The sequence below is a fragment of the Erpetoichthys calabaricus genome, chromosome 4, assembly GCF_900747795.2.
Source record: "Erpetoichthys calabaricus chromosome 4, fErpCal1.3, whole genome shotgun sequence".
Classification (NCBI taxonomy): domain Eukaryota; kingdom Metazoa; phylum Chordata; class Cladistia; order Polypteriformes; family Polypteridae; genus Erpetoichthys; species Erpetoichthys calabaricus.
Window position 1 is genome coordinate 61,949,132 of NC_041397.2, and position 23,351 is coordinate 61,972,482.

At 41.0% G+C, this 23,351-nt stretch overlaps 1 protein-coding gene across 1 annotated transcript in view; it reads left to right on the forward strand.

The window, feature by feature from the left end:
- Positions 1-23,351, forward strand: part of micu2 (mitochondrial calcium uptake 2) — a 210,460-nt gene that overhangs the window by 162,789 nt on the left and 24,320 nt on the right. The window contains exons 7-8 of the mRNA XM_028799521.2: positions 1,835-1,891; positions 17,973-18,070. Of these exons, the coding sequence (XP_028655354.2) occupies positions 1,835-1,891; positions 17,973-18,070 (155 nt within the window). The remainder of the gene's footprint in view (positions 1-1,834; positions 1,892-17,972; positions 18,071-23,351) is intronic.

The following is a 23,351-nucleotide window of genomic DNA, read 5'->3' on the forward strand; positions in this document are numbered from 1 at the left end:
TTTCATTATACTACCAGCATGTTTCCTGACTCCCTCTGTTCAGACCAGTTTCATACTCTCAGTGTTTTATGCTGTCCAAATAACACACTGTAGTTTGTGCTTTGAATGAGCAGATGTATTGCCATACCAGACTGTTATGGAGAAAGTGAGGATGCTTTTAATAACAGCTTGATAAAACTGTATCATCATGGATAGATACAGGAAAACCATACACTGCTGAGCATTTTGTGATAAGCGTGGTTATGTTTTTTTCCCAGTTTAGATTATGAGTGAAAATTGAAATGATTCCACCCTGCTGACAGTGACAAAATTAATGACTAGGGGTACAGAAGGTGTCACTTCTACTGTATTTACAGAATTTAAGTTAAAATTGTTGATGGGGCACGAGCTGGCTCGCCGATCCACCCCCATCCTATATGGCACCTCATCTTCCATCTGTGATCAGGCCAGTCAGGATAGTGTCATCAACAGACTTCATCAGTTTAACTGATTGGTCACTGGAGATGCAGTAATTAGTACCCGTTACTAATGCTAATGGAACATAGCATGTTGCCATAATTTAAAGTGACTTGCATTTTAATTGTTTCGTTTTTTTAACCAGCAGCCTAACAATAATTAGATACAAAGCAGGGCAGCATTTACCAGACTAACTTGATCCCATTTGCATAGGGTTGCCAGATTAGAAAATTAGAAATACGGGACACTCTTAAAATCTCTCTCTATATTACTATATATATAAATTTATACATTCCCCCTACACACCCAGACCAATATATTATATAAAAGTAGAGACATAAGTTAAAAACATAAAGCAAGGATTTTAATGGGTTATGAGGAAAACAAAAGTAAAATCATTTGAAAATTATTTAATACAAGCTAAAAAAAAAAATCTGTAAAAGTGAAATCATTTGAAAATATTTATTTAATGCAGACAACAGAGAAATATTATTATTATTTAATACAGGCAGTTAGAAAAAAAGTGGTCCGTGGCAAGTAGTAACAACACACTGTTGACAGTCACTGTATGTTGCAATGCTGATGCAGAACTGCACAGCAGTGTGGCTGGAGAGCAAAACGGTAAGAGTGTCGCTGTCCTCAGCCAGCCATAGCAACTGAACAAGTTGCAAACAGGCAGCAAACACGAGTTTCCTCATTACATTTGGGTTATTTTCATCAAGAGAATAAGAAAAAAGAAAGTATAATTACTTATAAAGTTACAACTAAGTACTGTAAGAAGGTAGTAAAAATATATTTTTATTACGAAATTTGAAAATGAACTAAATACGGGACATTTGGGTGTCCCTGAAAGGTCAGTACGGGACAGGGGACAAAATGATCAAATATGGGACATGTCTGGCAACCCTACATTTGCACCTTTGTCCATCACATTATGTCTGCCTCAGTAAAGTGTTAAGAAAAAGCGACTGAAAATATTAATCTGCTTTGTTGGAAAAAGCGACTGAAAATATTAATCTGCTTTGGTCTATAAAACATTTGGATGATGATCTTAGAAAATGAAAATGAACATTTTTAGAAGTGCCTAGTGTGATAGAATGAGAGAAGTAATAAGCCACTGCATTAAATAAACATGTTTCACTAACACCTAAATAGGAATTAAGGCAAAAGTAGTCCATTTTGTTAGCAGCAATAATTTGTTTGTAATGAGGAAAGTGTCAGGAATGAAAACCTGCAACGCTTCGGGTCCTAGACTGTAGATGGTTGTTTTTTTTTTTATTATTATTATTATTTATTTGCCTTTTACCAAGAAATAAAGTGCTTTATATTGACTGATAATACTATAGTTTTTACTAAATATATGTTTTTTTTCCTTTAGTTAAAAAACATCATTGGAAATAGAAAAGAGACTAAACTTCCAAAAAATGACACGGAGGTAAGCCAAAAAAATATTATTTTGCTCTTTCTGACGTGACTGTTGGTTTTGAACCAACTGTAAATTCATGTGATAAAGGAAGGTTAAATTTATACTCCTGTAGATTCAATTAATTATACACCTTTTGCTTTTTATTTTTAGAGCTATAAAGAAGCCAGTCCAGAATTGTAAAAACTAACACACTACCCACTCCCAGTCACTTTCACTTGGTACACCTCTCTTGTGCTATTTATATCTGAGGACTAAATTCCACCCACATAGACACTGAGCAGCATTAAAGGGTGGAGACTTTGCCACTCATACAAGTCTCAACAGATGTTGGGTAGTAAAGCAAATTAAAATGGCTTTCCTATCTTCTTAGTGGGAAATCTGGGATAAGAATTCGACTGAGTGGTCCACCTGCTTTTTTCTGCAGAGGTTTAGCAAGTAGAAGTAAAGTTAGCAAAAAGCAGATTAATCAAGAGATCAAGAGTTTTGTTTGGTCTCGGTTCTAACTGGACTTTTAAAGGGGGGATTTTGTAGCTGAAATCATTTTTAGATGGACTTTATGGATTTCAAAATTGCAGTATTTCAAAAATGCTTAAATAGATGACATTATTGTTATAAATATATGAGTCACCACCATTAGAATGGCATTGCTGATGAAATCGACTTATCTGACCTACTTTGTCAAAAAAACGCACAGAATCCAGTTTGTACTTTAGGGGGCATCTGGAGCAGCATTGGGCATATGGCAGAAAATAGTCCATGTAGTTTAATCAGTCAGAGAAAACAAAAGAAAAGTAGAAATACAAAGAAAAAAACTACACAAGATTCAGCCACCACCCCCAAGTGAGAGAAAAAGAAGAAAGACACAAGCAGAAAAAAAAACACATCTAACTTTTTAAATACAATAAAACAATTAATAACATAAGAGAGTCGATTGCTTATTTTAAAATTATATTAATTCTTGCCATGTTTTAAAATGTTGTGGACATATCCTGTAATGTATACTGTATTTTAAACATATCAAATAGAACGTCTCTTACCCAGTGAGTTACAGATGGTGGGTTGGGAGTTGAGCAGTATAAGTCTGCATGCTAGTAGACAGAGTAGACTATTTCAATCGATTTCTCCCTGTGCACTTTAATGCCACCTAGGAGTACACTGGAAATCGCTGTTAATGGGTTAGGAGTTATTGTGACACCAAGGCTGTCTGAGAAGTATGTAAAAATCTTCATCCATAGTGATGTTACATTGTTTTTTTCCCATATAGATAGCAAATAGAAGTAATGATGCTGGAGCTAGATGGCAACATTCGCAGGTTGGGGTTACCCTTGGTACATTTTGGACAATTTTACTTGAATTATGGAATGCTTGGCACAAATGGAACTAGAGTATATTCTATATATGGCAGAGTCCCACTCCTTTTCTGACATGCTAATTGAAACGTCCCCTTTCCACCATTTCCTGTGATTGTTGAAGGGTAGATTCATTGACCTGTTTTTATTTTTAGTTGAAATGCTGTCCGAGTCTACATCAAAACTAGTCTTTATCAAAACAGTATAGCCTCTCAAATAGATTTGTGAGGAAGATTTGGAAAATTGGTTAAGGTTAATTTAAATTTCAAATTTGTATATAGGAAAAAAAAGTGTAACTGAAAAATTTAATTTGGAGCAGAACGGTTTATAAAATGCTAATACGTTGTCTACATAAAGGTCTCTTCATCCATCCATCCATTGTCTCCCGCTTATCCGAGGTCGGGTCGCGGGGGCAGCAGCTTGAGCAGAGATGCCCAGACTTCCCTCTCCCCGGCCACTTCTTCTAGCTCTTCCGGGAGAATCCCAAGGCGTTCCCAGGCCAGTTGAGAGACATAGTCCCTCCAGCGTGTCCTGGGTCTTCCCCGGGGCCTCCTCCCGGTTGGACGTGCCTGGAACACCTCACCAGGGAGGCGTCCAGGAGGCATCCTGATCAGATGCCCGAGCCACCTCATCTGACTCCTCTCGATGCGGAGGAGCAGCGGCTCTACTCTGAGCCCCTCCCGGATGACTGAGCTTCTCACCCTATCTTTAAGGGAAAGCCCAGACACCCTGCGGAGGAAACTCATTTCAGCCGCTTGTATTCGTGATCTCGTTCTTTCGGTCACTACCCATAGCTCATGACCATAGGTGAGGGTAGGAACATAGATCGACTGGTAAATTGAGAGCTTCGCCTTGCGGCTCAGCTCCTTTTTCACCACGACAGACCGATGCAACGCCCGCATTACTGCGGATGCCGCACCAATCCGCCTGTCGATCTCACGCTCCATTCTTCCCTCACTCGTGAACAAGACCCCGAGATACTTGAACTCCTCCACTTGGGGCAGGATCTCGCTACCAACCCTGAGAGGGCACTCCACCCTTTTCCGGTTGAGGACCATGGTCTCGGATTTGGAGGTGCTGATTCTCATCCCAGCCGCTTCACACTCGGCTGCGAACCGATCCAGAGAGAGCTGAAGATCACGTCCTGATGAAGCAAACAGGACAAAATCATCTGCAAAAAGCAGTGACCCAATCCTGAGCCCACCAAACCGGACCCCCTCAACACCCTGGCTGCGCCTAGAAATTCTGTCCATAAAAGTTATGAACAGAATCGGTGACAAAGGGCAGCCCTGGCGGAGTCCAACTCTCACTGGAAACAGGTTCAACTTACTGCCGGCAATGCGGACCAAGCTCTGGCACTGATCGTACAGGGACTGAACAGCCCTTATCAGGGGGGCCGGTACCCCATACTCTCGGAGTACCCCCCACAGGATTCCCCGAGGGACACGGTCGAATGCCTTTTCTAAGTCCACAAAACACATGTAGACTGGTTGGGCAAACTCCCATGCACCCTCCAGGACCCTGCTAAGGGTATAGAGCTGGTCCACTGTTCCGCGACCAGGACGAAAACCACACTGTTCCTCCTGAATCTGAGGCTCGACTATCCGACGGACCCTCCTCTCCAGGACCCCTGAATAGACTTTTCCAGGGAGGCTGAGGAGTGTGATCCCTCTGTAGTTGGAACACACCCTCCGATCCCCCTTCTTAAAGAGGGGGACCACCACCCCGGTCTGCCAATCCAGAGGCACTGTCCCAGATGTCCATGCGATGTTGCAGAGGCGTGTCAGCCAAGACAGTCCTACAACATCCAGAGCCTTGAGGAACTCCGGGCGTATCTCATCCACCCCCGGGGCCCTGCCACCAAGGAGTTTTTTGACCACCTCGGTGACCTCAGTCCCAGAGATGGAGGAGCCCACCTCTGAGTCCCCAGGCTCTGCTTCCTCATTGGAAGGCATGTTAATGGGATTGAGGAGGTCTTCGAAGTATTCCCCCCACCGACCCACAACGTCCCGAGTCGAGGTCAGCAGCGCACCATCCCCACCATATACAGTGTTGACACTGCACTGCTTCCCCTTCCTGAGACGCCGGATGGTGGACCAGAATCTCCTCGAAGCCGTCCGAAAGTCATTCTCCATGGCCTCCCCAAACTCCTCCCACGCCCCGAGTTTTTGCCTCAGCAACCACCAAAGCCGCATTCTGCTTGGCCTGCCGGTACCTATCAGCTGCCTCCGGGGTCCCACAGGACAAAAGGGTCCTGTAGGACTCCTTCTTCAGCTTGACGGCATCCTTCACCGCCGGTGTCCACCAGCGGGTTCGGGGATTGCCGCCACGACAGGCACCGACCACCTTACGGCCACAGCTCCGGTCAGCTGCCTCAACAATAGAGGCACGGAACATGGCCCATTCGGACTCAATGTCCCCCACCTCCCTCGGGATGTGGTCGAAGTTCTGCCGGAGGTGGGAGTTGAAGCTACTTCTGACAGGGGGCTCTGCCAGACGTTCCCAGCAGACCCTCACAACATGTTTGGGCCTACCACGCCTGACCGGCATCCTCCCCCACCATCGAAGCCAACTCACCACCAGGTGGTGATCAGTTGACAGCTCCGCCCCTCTCTTCACCCGAGTGTCCAAGACATGTGGCCGCAAGTCCGACGACACGACCACAAAGTCGATCATCGAACTGAGGCCTAGGGTGTCCTGGTGCCAAGTGTACATATGAACACCCCTATGCTTGAACATGGTGTTCGTTATGGACAATCCGTGACGAGCACAGAAGTCCAATAACAAAACACCGCTCGGGTTCAGATCGGGGGGGCCATTCCTCCCAATCACGCCCTTCCAGGTCTCACTGTCATTGCCCACGTGAGCATTGAAGTCTCCCAGCAGAACGAGGGAGTCCCCAGAAGGTATGCCCTCTAGCACCCCCTCCAGGGACTCCAAAAAGGGTGGGTACTCCGAACTGCTGTTCGGTGCATACGCACAAACAACAGTTAGGACCCGTCCCCCCACCCGAAGGCGAAGGGAGGCTACCCTCTCGTCCACCGGGGTAAACCCCAATGTACAGGCTCCAAGTTGGGGGGCAATAAGTATACCCACACCTGCTCGGCGCCTCTCACCGGGGGCAACTCCAGAGTGGTAGAGAGTCCAGCCCCTCTCAAGGAGATTGGTTCCAGAGTCCAAGCTGTGCGTCGAAGTGAGCCCGACTATATCTAGCCGGAACCTCTCAACTTCGCGCACTAGCTCAGGCTCCTTCCCCTTCAGAGAGGTGACATTCCACGTCCCAAGAGCCAGTTTCTGTAGCCGAGGATCGGACCGCCAAGGTCCCCGCCTTCGGCCACCACCCAACTCACACTGCACCCGACCTCCTTGGCCCCTCCCATAGGTGGTGAGCCCATGGGAAGGGGGACCCACGTTGCCTCTTCGGGCTGTGCCCGGCCGAGCCCCATGGGTGCAGGCCCGGCCACCAGGCGCTCGCCATCGAGCCCCACCTCCAGGCCTGGCTCCAGAGTGGGGCCCCGGTGACCCGCGTCCGGGCAAGGGAAAACGCCGTCCAAAATGGTTTTTCTTCATAGGAGGTTTGTTTAACCGCTCTTTGTCTCATCCCTCACCTAGGACCAGTTTGCCTTGGGTGGCCCTACCAGGGGCATAAAGCCCTGGACAACAGAGCTCCTAGGATCATTGGGACACGCAAACCCCTCCACCACGATAAGGTGAAAGGTCTCTTAAGTGTCTTAATCCCTAGTGTTTCTGATAAGTTAAACACTGAGTGTGTTTAAGAAGGTTGAAAAAGGTGATTATTGTGTATAGGAGCAACAGATAAGCGCTCTGTCTTGAAATGTGTTTGCATTGGTTCATTATTTTTAGTAATTGGTGGCCAAATGCTGGTAAATTGATGAAAGTAAGTATTGACTGGAGCACAGAGCAGGGAATAGAACAAAGACTTTTAGTAAGATTTGTTTTACATTTCAAACCAGGTCAGTGTATATTCATGATATTCTGCCAGTTTCCAAGAGTTTATTGAGCATATATGTTCTACCTAGTAGTAAAGTTAAAAAGTATTGCCATTCCACCTTCTGCTTTAGGTCTTTTCAGAGTTGCCTTTTTGATGGGTCTCTGTTTTAGAACTTCAGATGAATGAGTTACGATTGAATCTGACTTCTTATTGCACGTGTCTATATCTGCACTTTACTTTTGTGTTCCTCACTGTCCTGCAGTATTACACCGCTCCACACCCCATAGTGCCTTGTTACTAATATAGCTAAGGAATCTGCTCCTTCTTACTGAACAGAGTATGTTTAGGTAGTAAATGGTGATTAGAGGCTGTCAACTGAGTTATTTAAATTCTGATTTTTCATAGGGCTCTGACTTTTTCACCATAGCAATAACACCACAAGCCACGGGATTTATTACAAAACTGTAGCAACCAGTAAATATTTTGCCTTTTATGCATGTACAGTATACAACATTCAAACTTACCTGTATGCATCTAAGTTTCATTTTGTTAAGCAGCACATGTGTAATGAAGCAGCTCCTTCTATGCCTGCTTGGTTAGAAAATATTTGTCTTCTTTTTAAATCTATTGCCACAGTCTTTTCACCTTATCTATTAGTTCCTCCTCTCTATTTCTTTCTTATACATGTCTTTGCTGTCAGTCTTCTCAGACTGATTGTTTAATAGGTTGTGAGATGGGACTTGACGAAAACATTTATTTTTGGGCCACAAAAACAAAAGCTCCCTGCGATGCATCAGTAGCTTACTTTTTACATACTACCGCAATAGAAAGTATGATAAATAGCAGCAGGCATATCACTCAGCACAGAATTCACACTTGGATAAAATATTGTAATTTTACTACACAGTCATGTGGTAACTCATAGTTTAAGTAACTATGCTGTAGTGCTCTGAAAGGGGTGGGAAAGGGTTTGTCCCCAGCAGAGTCTACAGTGCATTAGAGAGCGGTCAAACAAAGAGCTAAGCAGAAAGTTTTTCAAAACCACTGTTTACTTTCAGTACCAAAATTCCCAAAATGCTGGTACCGTACCTCTTTAAAAAATGTCTTTTTCAGTTCTGGTATACTGTACAACAGTAGTTGCTGTATTGTGATCATTTTTATTCAAGTCCTTCTCTAATAATTCCCTTTATCTTTGGTTTCTTCCAGAGATGAATAACCAATGACCCAATAGCTATCACAAAAAGCATTGGTGATAGTGGGTGCCCTTGTCAAGTGGCACATTATTTTTTAAAGTAATATGAGTTTGTATTATTAATAAGGACTGAAGCTTCTGGTCTACTATAAAATAATTTAATCCATGTGAATAAGATAGGTCCAAACCAAACTTGTGCATGTTCTGAATAGAGTTTCTTTTGATTTTTTTCCAGGCTCCTTTCTGACATTATTTTGTTTAGACTGTAGACCATTTTGTGGTTTCAGTCATCATGATGCAGGTTCTGGGTGCTAGGGGCATATCACTTAGCACACAGTTCATGCTTGGATGAACTTTTGTAATTATACTACACAAACATGTGGTAACTCCTGTAGTGCACCTAAATAGGTGGGAGAGGGTTTGTCCTCCACTGACTCTACAGCACATCAGAGAGCAGTAGAATGAGCAGATGAGCACAAGAATTTTCAAAACTACTGTTTTGACCTACTGGGTTATGACATACATGGTAATTGGTGAGGGGTTAAAAAGTTCTCTCTTCTTTTTTTGACTTTTGGTTTTGACCCTTGCTTTGCCCTGATTCTGTTCTTTCTCCTGTGTCTCATTCCTGTTTTCTTTACTGACTGCCCATTTTACAGACAGTACAGTACATTGTAGTATGATCAGTTTGAAATTGTCAACCAACCTAAACTGCATGTCTTTGAAAATGTAGGAGGAAAACCAATGCAGGTGTTGTGATATAGAGTTTCAGACATGGTGAAAAGGGGGTGCGAAACCCACAAAATGAACCACAATGTTGACTAGGATCTTCACTGACCTGACCTCCTTAAGCAGCCAGTCCCCAACTAATACAGGCTTTGGCCTGCATCTCTCCTCTGCACATGTCCAAACCAACACAGTCTCGCCTCTCTGTCTCCCAACCATCCAACCTGAGCCCCCCTTCTAATGTACTCCTTTCTAATCCTTTCCATCCTTGTCACATACCCAATGCAAATATTAACATCTTTAACTCTGCAACCTCCAGCCTTGTCTCCTGTTTTTTGGTTAGTGCCACCGTCTCCAACCCATATAACAAAGCTGGTCTCACTACCATCCAGTAGACCTTCCCTTTCACTCTTGCTGGTACCCATCTGTCACAAATCGTTCATGACTTTCATCTCCACCCACTCCACCTGCCTGCACTCTCTTCTTTACCTTTCTTCCACACTCCCCATTACTCTGTATTGCTGATCCCAAGTATTTAAACTTCTCCACCTTTGCCAACTCTACTCTCTGCATCCTCACCATTCCTCTGAGCTGCCTCTCATTCACACATGTATTCTGCCTTGTTCCTACTGACCACCATTCCTCTCCTCTCTAGAGCATAACTCCACCTCTCCAGGGACTCCTCCGCCTGCTCCCTACTCTCACTACAGATCACAATGTCATCAGCAAACATCATAGTCCATGGGGAATCCTGTCTAATCTTGTCTGTTACCCTGTCCATCACCATTGCAAATAAGAAAGGGCTCAGAGCCGATCCCTGATGTAATCCCACCTCCATATTGAATGCATCCGTCACTCCTACCGCAGATCTCACCACTGTCACACGTCCATCGTACATATCCTGTACCACTCTTACATACTTCTCTACCACTCCCAACTTCCTCATACAGTACCACAACTCCCCTCGAGGCACCCTGTCATATGCATTTTCTAAGTCCACAAAGACACAATGCAACTCCTTCTGGCCTTCTCTATACTTCTCCATTGACACCCTCAGGGCAAACATCACATCTATGGTGCTCTTTTCTCCGCATGAAACCATACTGCTGCTCACTAATCATTACCTCCCTTCTTAACCTAGCTTCCACTACTCTTTCCCATAACTTCATGCTGTGGCTCATCAATTTTATACCTCTGTAGTTACTACAGCTCTGCACATTACCCTTATTCTTAAAAATCTGTTCCAGTACGCTGCTTCTCCACTCTTCAGGCATCCTCTCACTTTCCAAGATTCCATTAAACATTCGAGTTAAAAACTCCACTGCCATCTCTAAACACATCCATGCTTCCACAGGTATGTCATCTGGACCAACGGCCTTTCCATTCTTCATCCTCTTGATAGCTGTCCTTATTTCCGCCTTGCTAATCCACTGCACTTCCTGATTCACTATCTCTACATCATCCAGCCTTCTCTCTCTCTCATGTTCTTCATTCATCAGCCTCTCAAAGTACTCTTTCCATCTGCTCAACACACTCTCCTTGCTTGTGAATATGTTTCCTTTATCCTTTATCACCCTAACCTGCTAGCTTTCCCAGCTTGGTCCCTCTGTCTAGCCAATCGGTACAGGTCCTTTTGCCCCTCCTTAGTGTCCAGCCTCTCGTACAACAACAATCATATGCCTTTTCTTATATATGTCTTTGCCTTCTCTCTTTTAACCTTATGCCTTATCTCCTTGTTCTCCTATCTACTTTCTGCATTTCTCTTTCTTCGACAACCCTTTCCTGTGTATACTTTCCTGTACTTCCCCATTCCATCACCAGGTTTACTTATTCTCCTTCCACTGTCCAGATGTCACACCAAGCATCTTCCTAGTTGTCACTCTTGCTACTTCTGCTGTAGTTGCCCAGCTATCTGGTAACTCTTCAGTGCCGCCCAGTGTCTGTCTTACCTCCTTCCTAAACTCAAACTTAGTGTTCCTTTTTCAACTTCCACCATTTGATCCTTGACTCTGTCCTCAATCTCCTTCTCATCTTTATATCCAACATCATCCGCTGTAATGATTAGCAGCTCCCAGCATCAATTACAGCCACAGGCAATTCCACACCTGTACACTTAAGTGCGGGTTTGCCCACATCGTGCGGGAATCGCTCCTGCCTCGCTACCAAGCCCCCTCCTTAAAGCCGCGAGTGTGGTGATTATTTATTTAAAATGGTGCAGATCCGCGTCTGGCCTCACTTTACCCACAAGTATTATGTGCGGTTCTGGGTACTAAGCTAAAAGAAAGACATAGCAGCACATCCCAGGACTTAAGGAAGTATCATACTCCAAGAGACTCAGAAAATGAAATCTATTTAGTCTTGAGTAGAGGACACTATGTAGGGACCTAATCGAGGTGTTAAAAATTCTCAAAGGAATTGATGAAGTAGATCCATCAGAATTCTTTCAATTTAATGGTGAATCATGTACTTGAGGACATCAGTAGAAATTAAGGGGAAGTGCATTTAGGACTGAAGCCAGAAATCACTTTATTGTACAAAGAATCTGAAACAAACTACAAAGCCATGTAGTTGAAGCAGAAGACTTGAAAATATTTAAAAAGTATTTGGAAGAGATACTGGGGCAGCTTAGCTGTTAATAAAGTGTATCTAATCTAATCTGTTAGCTAAACAAACTTGTTGGACTGAATAGTCCCCCCTTCATTGACAAATTTCTTATGTTTTTGTGTTCTTGTGTTATTAAAGTTGAGCCCAGAGACTTACTTGGCCTACAGTATATCTAACTGGCATAAATTCAGGCCCATCTTAGATCTATGACAAGCATAACTAGAGCTCGAGTTGGGTAGTGAGCTTGTATGTCGGTTGCTTCATTGATTTCATGAAGTGTTCTAATTATAGTCTAAGAAGTTAATAGAGATTAATTTTTTTCTATATTGACACTGATTTGTTATTAAAGACGCATCCTTCCCATTGATGGTTTCTCATACACCAGTTGTTTATGTTGCATATATACATTAGTGTCATTACTGTACTTGAATCTGTCATAAAATGCGCACAGACAGGGAGTTAGCTTTTATGTTCGTATTAGATAGTCAGACAATATTTGACATTTTTGGATTTCTCCATAAGTCTTTTTATCTGTTTGACTGCTCTGCTCTGCTGTATTGTTATATATACTTTTGTTTTTCCACTCTGGTTGTCCTTTGTGGTGTTTTCTTTGCTTATGTCTGTCTGTTGAGGAACAACTGAGTGAATCATACCCTTGAGGATTTATCCATAAGGCATCATTAAACCACTCCTTTACTGGAATATCTGTAAGGCCTAAAAATGTATTTTTGATATATATGTTCTTTTCTTTATTTGTTTTTCCTATGTTGTGCATAGATTATATTATTATGTTTATTTTTTTGTATGTTCGCCGCTGGAGACATTATGAAGTTGAGCATCCAGCTTTAAAAATTACTTTTTCATTCAAAGTGCATACATAACAAATATACTCTGTCAAACTCTTGACAGTATTATCACCTTCTGACCAGACTAACTACACAATAAGCTTTCCATATTAAGCACCCTGAAACAAGCTTGGAAATTTGTCACTGATCATCATTTCCTTTAGTTATGGCCCTTTTATTCTGCAGCTGTCTTGATCAAAACAGAACTCATTTAAATGCTTGAATAACAACCAATGATGAATTACATAAGAGCACTGATAATGAAAATATAAGACTGATCAAAGTTTTCAAGTAAATAATCAAAGTTATTAAGTGTTTGGCAAAAAGAAAACCTTTTATTTAATGGGCACAGTAATTGCAGTAAAGAATGGAAAACAATTGGAGGCCATTGAAGTATTAGCCAAATTTAAACCTGTAGGCAAGTGTTTGAAAACATGAATAAATAATGATAAATAAGACTTTTATTTTGTTATGTCCAAGGTAAGGTCATTTTAGTTTTGAAAATAAAGGCAGAAAATGTGATACAGAACAGGGAAGGGTCATACAAGGCCCTAAAAGTGAGAAAGATGCATGAAATAACATTGGCATCATTTCGATCAGATTCAGATTGTAGCTTTATCCTTTTCAACTTCTTGTCAACCAGCCGTGTCTTCACAAAGCACTGAATTCTTCATGTAGCAACCCAGTGAAAGTTTCAAACATTCATTTAGTGCACATTTATAGAACTAGAAATACATATATATATTTAGAAATATATAAATTCAAGAAAAGTTGTTAAAGACACACAAACATCAAAAATGCACAACATAATTTTTTGGCCATACCACATGCCAGTAGAAGTGGTGGGGCACTCCAGGAGCCTCTTGAACCCAGAACCATTGATAACAAACCTGAGAATGAGCTGGGCAAATCACAACACACATAGGCAGCAAAATGTTTAAGTGCTTTTATTAAAGCAAACAAATGCGGTGTATTCCATCTTTAATAAATAAATAAATAATCCATAAAATCTGTGACAGTCCTTGAAATAAAACAATAAATTATCCAAAGATTAGACCAGAATAAAACAACACAGTCATTGGGTCCTTATCCTTCATTCTCAAGCTGAGCCCCGCACAACTTCCACCTTCCTCATCTCCCCAGCTCAGCCAGCGGAGACACCAGCAGCTGTGATCCCCACTTACGACTCCAGTCTTGGCTGCCTTTGTCAACGTCTGCTAGAGCACTCAGAGCCGGCTGTCCCCCCATCGTCCTTCACACTCTCCTGGCTTCCTCTTTATCCTTAAGGAGGACTCCACCGTTGGATACACTCCTCCATTAAAGCAGTGAATAATGATCCAACTCTGGAGCTCCTTTACGGGGCTACCGACTGCTCTGTCTCTGCTCTCTCCAACTGCTAACACATGACAACAACTGAAGAAAACTTGTATAGTATGTACACAAATGTAAGCCTATTTGCATAATTCCGTATTAATCATGTGTTTTATCCTATTGGATGACTTGTTTGCTTTGCATTCCTTTGTGTCAAACTAACAAAAGTATGATTTTGCTACCGAGATCCAATCTGAGTGTTTTGGGCAAACCAGCCTCCCGTTTCCCGTTGTGAGTTTATCATTTGATCCCCTTCTTCAGAGTCCTCCTGCATCTTCTTTACAGAATGCCCTCTTGGTCCAAACATGATTGTTCTTTGTTCACAAGATCTTTAGTGACCCACGATCTAGTCAGCGTCTGGCATCCAGTAAGTTAATCGTTAAGCCATATGCTTTGGGAAAACATTTCATTTTCTCAAGATCTCAAGAAAAAAAAAAAAATAATAATAATTATATTGCCAGTCCACTCTTAGTTCATGTAATGTTGTATTAATTAGCATTAGCATAAATTGTCTTAAAATTACAAATAAGTATCCTCTTGTTAGTGTTGCCATTTACAGTTACCTCTCTTCTGGAGGCCTTTTGCTGAAATTTTGTGATTTCCTTTTCCATCTAGATTGTACCTTTTATCTTTTACAAACTTGCCAACCAGCAATGTCTTCACAAAGCACTGAATTCTTCATGTTGCATCCTGGTGAAAGTTCAACATTTATTCAGTGCACATTTATAGAAATGTAACTTTTCAGGAAAAGTTGTTAAAATCACACAAACATCAGAAATGCACAACATAACATTTTGCTATACCACATGGGAAACAAAAACTAAAGCAGATTCAGATGAGCACAAGAAGAGAATCAGAACTTGGAAACCTGAAAACAATTCCTGGGTTTGGAGCCCTGTAGGCATAAGAGTAGCATGTGAAGTGTGCATCGGACAGAAAACAGGGGCATGCGGCCCTTGCAAAGTAACACCTTTCTGGCAAGTCCACTACAGATATTTTAGGATAGCTCTGGAGTCTACTTGACTGCATTAAAACCTTCTAATGTCTAGCAATATAAAACTCTCCGGCCTAATTGTGTATATTTTCATGGTATTTAACTACAATTGTATTATTAAGTTGTACCTCTGATTAATTATGGGCCAGAATGTCAGGTATTGGGAGTGTCCTTTTTTTTTTTTGTAACAAGAAAAAAAAATCTCCTTTGTTAAAAAGACTTGTTGCTTTTGTTTAAGTATTGACTTTGGTGTGGAGAAAAAATGTGCACATGCATAATAAGATCTTGTACATGTAAAAAACGATTGGCTTTGTTGGCTTCTGAATGTCAGTCACAGTACATGCTCAGCCAAGCACCATCTATTTGTTGATTCCTGGAGTTGGAAACTTGACCTCAAGTACATCATTCATCAAGCCTGTGATCTCCAGTCCATGCTGAAAGGGTATCATTACTTCAAGATCAAAATATTGCATTGGCCAAATCAGGTTCTAGACAGTAGTATTCCAGTGAAAAGTGTTGTCTCAAATTAAATTATCTAGTGAAAAGTTGTAGATGGATGGCTACCAAGAATCACCAATTATCTGGAGGGGGATTGTTTAAGATTTATTTATTCAGTGGTCTCAGTAAGAATGGAAAAAGCCCTGGTGCCATCACTCTTGTAAAGGAGAGCTTGCTAAAGGTGCTTTTCCACTGCAGGAACTTTGTTTTCTGGATCCAATGAGTTTTGGTACAGTGTAGGCCCTAGGCCACTTTCATGTGTTACATTCCCACCACACAATAGGAACTGTAACTTTTATGCAAAATATATGACTTGTAGAGAAGAATGATGCGGTGCAAAGTGAGAGGCAATTGGGAGTTCACAGGGACACCTCCACCTTATTACTTTGAACCGATCTCTACTTCATGGGGAGATTATTGCTTCAAAGAGTTGCGTAGTGTGGCACCCCAGGGAGGCAGTTATGAAGGGTGATGCGGTGTCAAGTACAACACAATCAGGAATTCATGGGGGGCCCCTACCTTCTTGCTTCACTGTGCTGCACCAGGGAGGTGATTATGAAAAGTGATCTTGGTACGAAGTGTGGAGTTCCATATTCACTGATATCTGTCTTAGTTCCACACTACTAGATTTGTAAAAGGACACCAGTGCTTATGGTCAACCAGTCAGCACAATTCATCACCCAAGCCTACCCACAATAGTTCCTGGTTGAACAAAAAGTACAAACCCTGGTGTAGGAGCTATAAAAGTACTAGGAACTACAAACGGCCAGAGTTCCTGCGCTGGCAATGCTACTAAAGCTCCTGAGATTCTAAAAAGCTTCTAGTTCCTGAAAAAGGTTCCTGTGGTGGGAAAGCACCTAATGTGCTTAGACTAGCACTTTCAAAAATGTGGACACTTGATTTTTTCTTTTAGATATGTTTTTATAATTTGAGATACAGTATGTATAATTGTGATGATTCCAATGAATGAGTAATAAAGTCAAATATACTGAATGTGCAGCACAGTATAGCACATTGCTGGTGTTATTTATTTGAGGTGAATAAAGTATTCTGCACAGTGTGTGCATACTGAGTGACCATGTTAATCCTTCATGTTGAACATTCTGTCCAAGAGAATTCCATGAATGTTGTATACTGGGGTTTATTGTATGCATGTAGTAAAAAGGTATGTACATATATGTTTTGAACTAGACTATCTGTTTAATGCAACATCACCTGTAGCTCCAGACATGACAGTAGAATTATTTTGGACATACAGTGGCTACTCTGCTGGTGTTTTTATTTACCGCTACTTCTTTTTGTGCTTTGTCCCAGTTGAACCTCAGTGAGCATCACACTTTGTGTGAAAACCTGCAGAGAATGAAAAGGGGGGTACACTTCACGAAATGATGGTAGCAATTCGACATTTGTACACATGGAAGCAGATATGAACAGCCAGAATGCCAAATAGTATCCCCAGTAGAATATACAGCAACTAATCTGCGTCATCAAGGAAAACAAAATGCTTCAGTTACATTGAACACCCAAAACTTCATAACTGGAGAGGGAAAACGTAATGTGGTCTGACAAGCCCTTATTTCAACTGGCCTATGCTGATGACAGACAAACAATATTCACTCTACAGGCTGGTGGTGCTGGTAAAATGGGCTTACAAGTGTTGTTTTGACATAAGTGGTGCCCAAACATCAAAATTCTAGTCTCTAAATGGTAATGCCTAACAGGTGAATTGCTTTACATCTGTTGCTTACTCATCTACTACAAGTTGTGTTTAGGAGAACAGTCTACTAAATCCTAAGGCAAAAACCATAGAAGAATGTTTCCAGATCACTTTAGGGAAATGGCCTGCTTATCCACCACATATCATCCCAACTAAGGATCTTTATGTTCAGGTGGAATTATATATTTTGCAAACATTCAGTTTGAAGACATTGTGGCACATTCTTGTACCTGTTTACGACAGGATCCCCACTCTACTTAGATGCAGTAATCTGGACTATTTTGATTGTAAATAGGAAATCAGTTCATTATTTTGTGAACTGTCTTTTCCATCATGGAAGTTATAGTCTGCAGGGCCTATGACAGTAGAATCAGGCATAAAGCAGGAACCAACTATGAATGGGATGGAAGTCCACTGCACATTCACTCATACAGGATCAATTTACAGTCACCTGTTAACCCAACACACACATCTTTGGAATGGTGGAGGAAACCACCCACATGAAGAATGGAAGCGTATCCAAACGCCACATGCAGTGACTGGGCAAGGACCAGAATCCAACTTAAATGGATAGAATTAGTAACATTGTTGACTGAAAACTGTAGTATTTGTGTTGTTTGCAATGAAAACAAAACAGTTGACTTAATATATTATTTGATGTTTACTATAAACAGTTTTAAAATGTTTACTATCTATATACAGTTACATAATTAATGTGATTTTCTTCATTTACAAAATCTTCTGGATTTTTTTTTGTTCTTTATTCGGTAGAGTTTTATAATTATTTCTGTTTTTTTGTGGCTATATTATTTTTTTAAAAGGTAATATAAAATTTCATTTTTAAGGATTCACCGAATGAAGACGAAGCAACTTTAACATCTCTCCAGGCATATTTCTTCAGTAAAGGAGGAAAACAGAAACTACAATACACAGAGTTTTGCAGGTATTTTTTCCCCATCTGAGTCAAAATGGTCCAGGAATACTAGATAAATTTAAAGCGTTTACAGTCAAATGTTTCTGTTAAGCACTTTGAGTAGAGCAGTACAGTACTGAAATTACTATGTCCTTGTGGTGAAGTGAGTTGCGGGTCCGTGGGAGTGTCCAAGAGTTATAGTAAAAACAATGCGTTTAGGGCTTGAAGGGTACGAATGGCTGCAGGGTTTTCGTGTTGAGGCGAACTGATTAGCTAGTTAGTGTAGTCATCTGAGCTATTCCACATCAGTGCCCCACAAAACTTAATAAGGACTTCACACCCACACGAGCGTTAAGGGGAGGTTCACAAAGCATCAGGAAAGGAGGAGAGAGTAGGAGAGGTTAGGAACACGTGCTGATACAGCACATTGCCGCACCCACCACATGACAAACCAACTCAGAATCCAGATTAGGACTCGAGTGCAGCCATGCAATGGGTGACACCTCAGCACCACACTAGTTCAGATGGAGTGGAACCAGTGTGAGGTTTTTTTTATGGAGGCTGGAGTGCCAATTCTGCCACCAACCCCCAGAAGATCTGAAAATCAGAGAGCAGGGTTAACTGGTAAAAGAGAGACAGAGATTGCCAAGAATCAGGAAAGCAAGTGGTGCAGTGGGCTGGAGGCTTGGCGGTTGGATGTTGGCCTCAGCGAGGAGAAAGGGGACAGCACTCATGGGGAAGGGTCTTTCCTACTGAGCACCTTGGGAGCTAGAGTACCAACAGGGCTCTACAGATCGTCCTGCAGAAGGTCGTAGGACAGTCTAGCTTGGCTTGGGACACCCCTTCAGTGAGTGGCTGAGGTGTATGGTGAGCAAGCTGTTTTAAAGGTTGACTGTGCATGCCGGTGTCTGAGCTCCCAGCTGAGTGTACCTGATAGATGAGCTGAGGCTGAGGAGTTTTAGAAAGGCACCAAGGTGTAGAAGAATTTTATTCTGATTTTAATATTTGTTTTTGCTTCTTGGATTATTTATTAACTGGATTTTAACTCTCACAGTAAGCACCATTTTATGAAGGATTATTTATTTATTGAACATGCACTGCACTTATTATGAACACTGTTTGAAATGGAATAAAATCCCCACACACTTTGTTTCTTACTCTTGCGTCCTCATTGCCCAGTCCATTTCGTTTTCATAACTATCGATGACATGAGTTCAAGGAGTTAAGGCCAGCTGTAGGCAACCCAGGCATCGCACTCCTGCTGTCTTTATGCTTGTAATTAATGTAATTCTAATGATATACTTGATTTTAAATTAATTTCAGCACTTTTCATATTTGCCTTGTGAAGGACCTAGTGGACTGGTTTAAGTATCTCTGAGATTATATGTACAGTATATAAGATACGGAATATTTTGATAGTTTATTTCATTAGTCATTGTTTTTAATGCTGAACATGTTATTATTTTAATATAGATTTCCCCTTTGCTCCAGAATCTTTATTATTAAACCAGTACTTCATTTGTGGAATGTCATTACCTGAGCAAAATATGTCACTGCAAAGTATGTCACATTTGACTACTGTACTGATCAAAAAAGGAATGGTGTGTAGGTGCACTGCATTATCTTTTAGTAGGAGTGACAAACACTGAGGTAATTTAGGTTTGTCTGTTGTTATTTTGAATACAAATGCTTTTTGGCTACTGGCAGTCTTTTAAACATTAGAAGAAACTGACTGGTATTCCCTCTTGAGCCCTATACATTTCTGCAAGTTGCATAATTTTATTCTCACATTTTTACAATCAGTTGCTCATTGTGCACTTGATTGTACTGTAAATTAAGGCTGAGTCTGGAAAAAGCCAGCTACAGTACTCCACCTACACAGGCTGTCATTATGTGTGCAGCAGCTTTCATCTCAAGTATTAAGTCTCAAAGTGTGGTAAATGACCAGTACAGTGTTTAAATATTATTTATGCTTCCCTCTGGACCTTTCAAGTAGGTTCATTTGTGCTGTTATTGTTGCATAGTACTGGGCTGGTCACTCTTATGATACACAGCAAGCTTTACAAAACGAGCACAGATGTTTTATACAACTGGGATTTTTTGTGTCTTAAAGGAAAAATACGCAGAGGAATAAAAAAAGCGTAAAAAAAAAAAGACTTATGACATGTATTCATTTTACATTTCTTAGCAGTATTATTAATTTTGTAATTTTGTTTTATTCAGTAACATAAATATGCTTAATAATGCCATCATAAGAAGAGCTATTTTATTCTTTATGACACCATTTGTAGGGCATCGTTCGCTTTGGCATGCTATGCAAAGAAGCAGCCAGCAGGTCTTTTTTGGCCACTGCAGGACAGTAGGCACAGTTTATATTAAGAGGTGCTTAAATTCAAAGGATATTACTTATAAATGGATATAGCTAATGAATTCTCATTCATTTCAGCCATAGACTGGTTGGATTTAGGTGGGAAGTTGATCCAATTGCTCCTTGACCCTGCACATCACTGCCAAAGACTGTGCAGACTTAACTAGTAATTATGGGCTACACCTTGGCACAGGACATCTAAAACTGTCCAACATTCGGAGGTTATGTAGGTTCTTCAGTTTTCCTACCTCATCCCTAAAGATTAGGTCATTTGGCAGTCCAAATTGTCCCGTGTGAGTGTGTGCACGAGTGGGCCCAGTGATGGACTGGTGTCCTATCCAGGGCTGTTTAGCCAAACTGGATTATGTTAAAGCCACAAAAATAAACATCCAGATGAGTTACAGAACACATTGCAATTCAGAAGCTTTACCTATAATTAAAAGCCAAGACCTGAACTTTCCAAAAGGAGCTTGCAAACATGTAATCTAAGAAATTCTTACGGTGTTCAGAAAATAAAACCTAAAAAAAAAATTGTTCTGCTTTTAATAAGCAGCTACAATTTTTAGAGATGTTATTACTATTAAAAACTGAATATCATGTTGAAAATTAAACAGTAATATGGAAAGCATAATTAGTAAAACTATATTATAAAAAGGAAAACAACTTCCTCTAATATCATATTAAGTCTTTACCTGGAGAAAATACATCATCCTATGACAATAATGTAATTCTGTGTAGTGTATCTCCAGAAATACCAAAATTTACCAATGACTGCCATGTAAAGTATAATCCAGTGGCATATTCCTTTTATAATATGGTTCGTGTGTATTGCATCTTACTCACAGTTCTTGTGATTTTGCTCTGAAGAAAGGCTTCAGCTAATATAAAGTTAAAGTTAATATTGCTAAACTAAATCCTTTTAAGTTATTTCTGCTGGAAAACATTTAGGTGTGTATTTTACTGTATTGTTTTTTATTGCTATGTATAACCTTAAGTCATGACTGTGTTGTGCCTGATATGCTCCTTTCCATTTTAAAAGAGCAGTTTTACTGAGCCTTAGGTGAATTCTGGTTAAATCATTTAGTGTTACTTTGTATACTCGGCATATTAAATACAAGACAAGAATGTTGTAAATAACTAGTCATTGCAAATCTGCCATACTAACCACATTAAGCTTCCTGATTCTGTGAAATTTTCTGTAGTTAGTTATCTTGATGCAAATGCCATTTCCCTTCATCTCTATTACATCACTTTTTTGTGACAAAACACATTAAGTGCTTCTTCTGTATGGTATGAATTCATACAAACTGCAGATTAGTGGATGAACTCACCATACCTGGAATGCATTTTTACAGACAATTCTTGCAGTCAGAATGTAAGAAGCTTGCAGTACTTGGGAAATAGAAAAATCTGTATGGAGTCATGTAACGTTGTCATCTCCAGCAATCTCTAGTCATGTATTCTGACATCCTCAAGAGATCCAGAACCTGCAATTGTTAAGTGTGACAGAGTAGAAGTCGTGTAGTGTGCCAGTGGCTTAATGAAGGAAAATAATGGAAGATCTCTTGAATGGTGATCATTTATATTGACAAACAAATGGCTTTATAGTGAAAAAAGATAATGGGGAACAAAGCTGATTTTTGTGATGTAAAAAAAAAGATACCAAGATAAATCATCTCAGAACTTTTTCCACCATTATTGTGAAATTGCAACTTATAAAAAGAAGGTGAAAATCTGAAAACAAAAACCTCAGAAACAGTTTAGGTGGGCAAAAAAGCAACTTACATAAATCTGTTTAAGTTAAAATAAACTTAAATATTCAGTCTTTTTAAAAATGTCAGTATATTTAATTTTTTTATAACAACCTGATTATTATTATTATTACCCTAAGTTCTTGTCTATAAGCCGCGGCTTATCTAAGGAAAAAAGTTGTGAAAATGAAAAAATAGAATATCGGCTTATACATAAGTCCGGCTTATACAGTAATCCCTCCTCCATCGCGGGGGTTGCGTTCCAGAGCCACCCGCGAAATAAGAAAATCCGCGAAGTAGAAACCAAACCATATGTTTATATGGTTATTTTTATATCGTCATGCTTGGGTCACAGATTTGCGCAGAAACACAGGAGGTTGTAGAGAGACAGGAACGTTATTCAAACACTGCAAACAAACATTTGTCTCTTTTTCAAAAGTTTAAACTGTGCTCCATGACAAGACAGAGATGACAGTTCCATCTCACAATTAAAAGAATGCAAACATATCTTCCTCTTCAAAGGAGTGCGCGTCAGGAGCAGAGCATGTCTGAGAGATAGAGAAAACAATCTCTAGCAAACAAATCAATGGTGCTGTTTGGCTTTTAGGTATGCGAAGCACCGCGGCACAAAGCTGTTGAAGGCGGCAGCTCACACCCCCTCCGTCAGGAGCAGGGAGAGAGAGAGAGAGAGAGAGACAGAGACAGAGTTTGTTTTTCAGTCAAAAATCAATACGTGCCCTTCGAGCTTTTAAGTATGCGAAGCACTGTGCAGCATGTCTTTTCAGGAATCAGCTTTACAAAAGATAGCAACGTGAAGATAATCTTTCAGCATTTTTAGAGCGTCCGTATCGTCTAGGTGTGCGAACAGCCCCCCTGCTCAATCCCCGTACGTCAGGATCACAGATAGTCAGCGCAAGAGTGAGAGAAAAGTAAGCCGGGTAGCTTCTCAGCCATCTGCCAATAGCATCCCTTGTATGAAATCAACTGGGCAAACCAACTGAGGAAGCATGTACCAGAAATTAAAAGACCCATTGTCCGCAGAAATCCGCGAACCAGCAAAAAATCCGCGATATATATTTAAATATGCTTACATATAAAATCACAATTTAAATGACCGCTACGCGCGCGTGTTGACTCGGCGACGCCCAGAGCAGAAAGAACGCGCTCCGGCCGCTCCAACCGTGCCATGCGG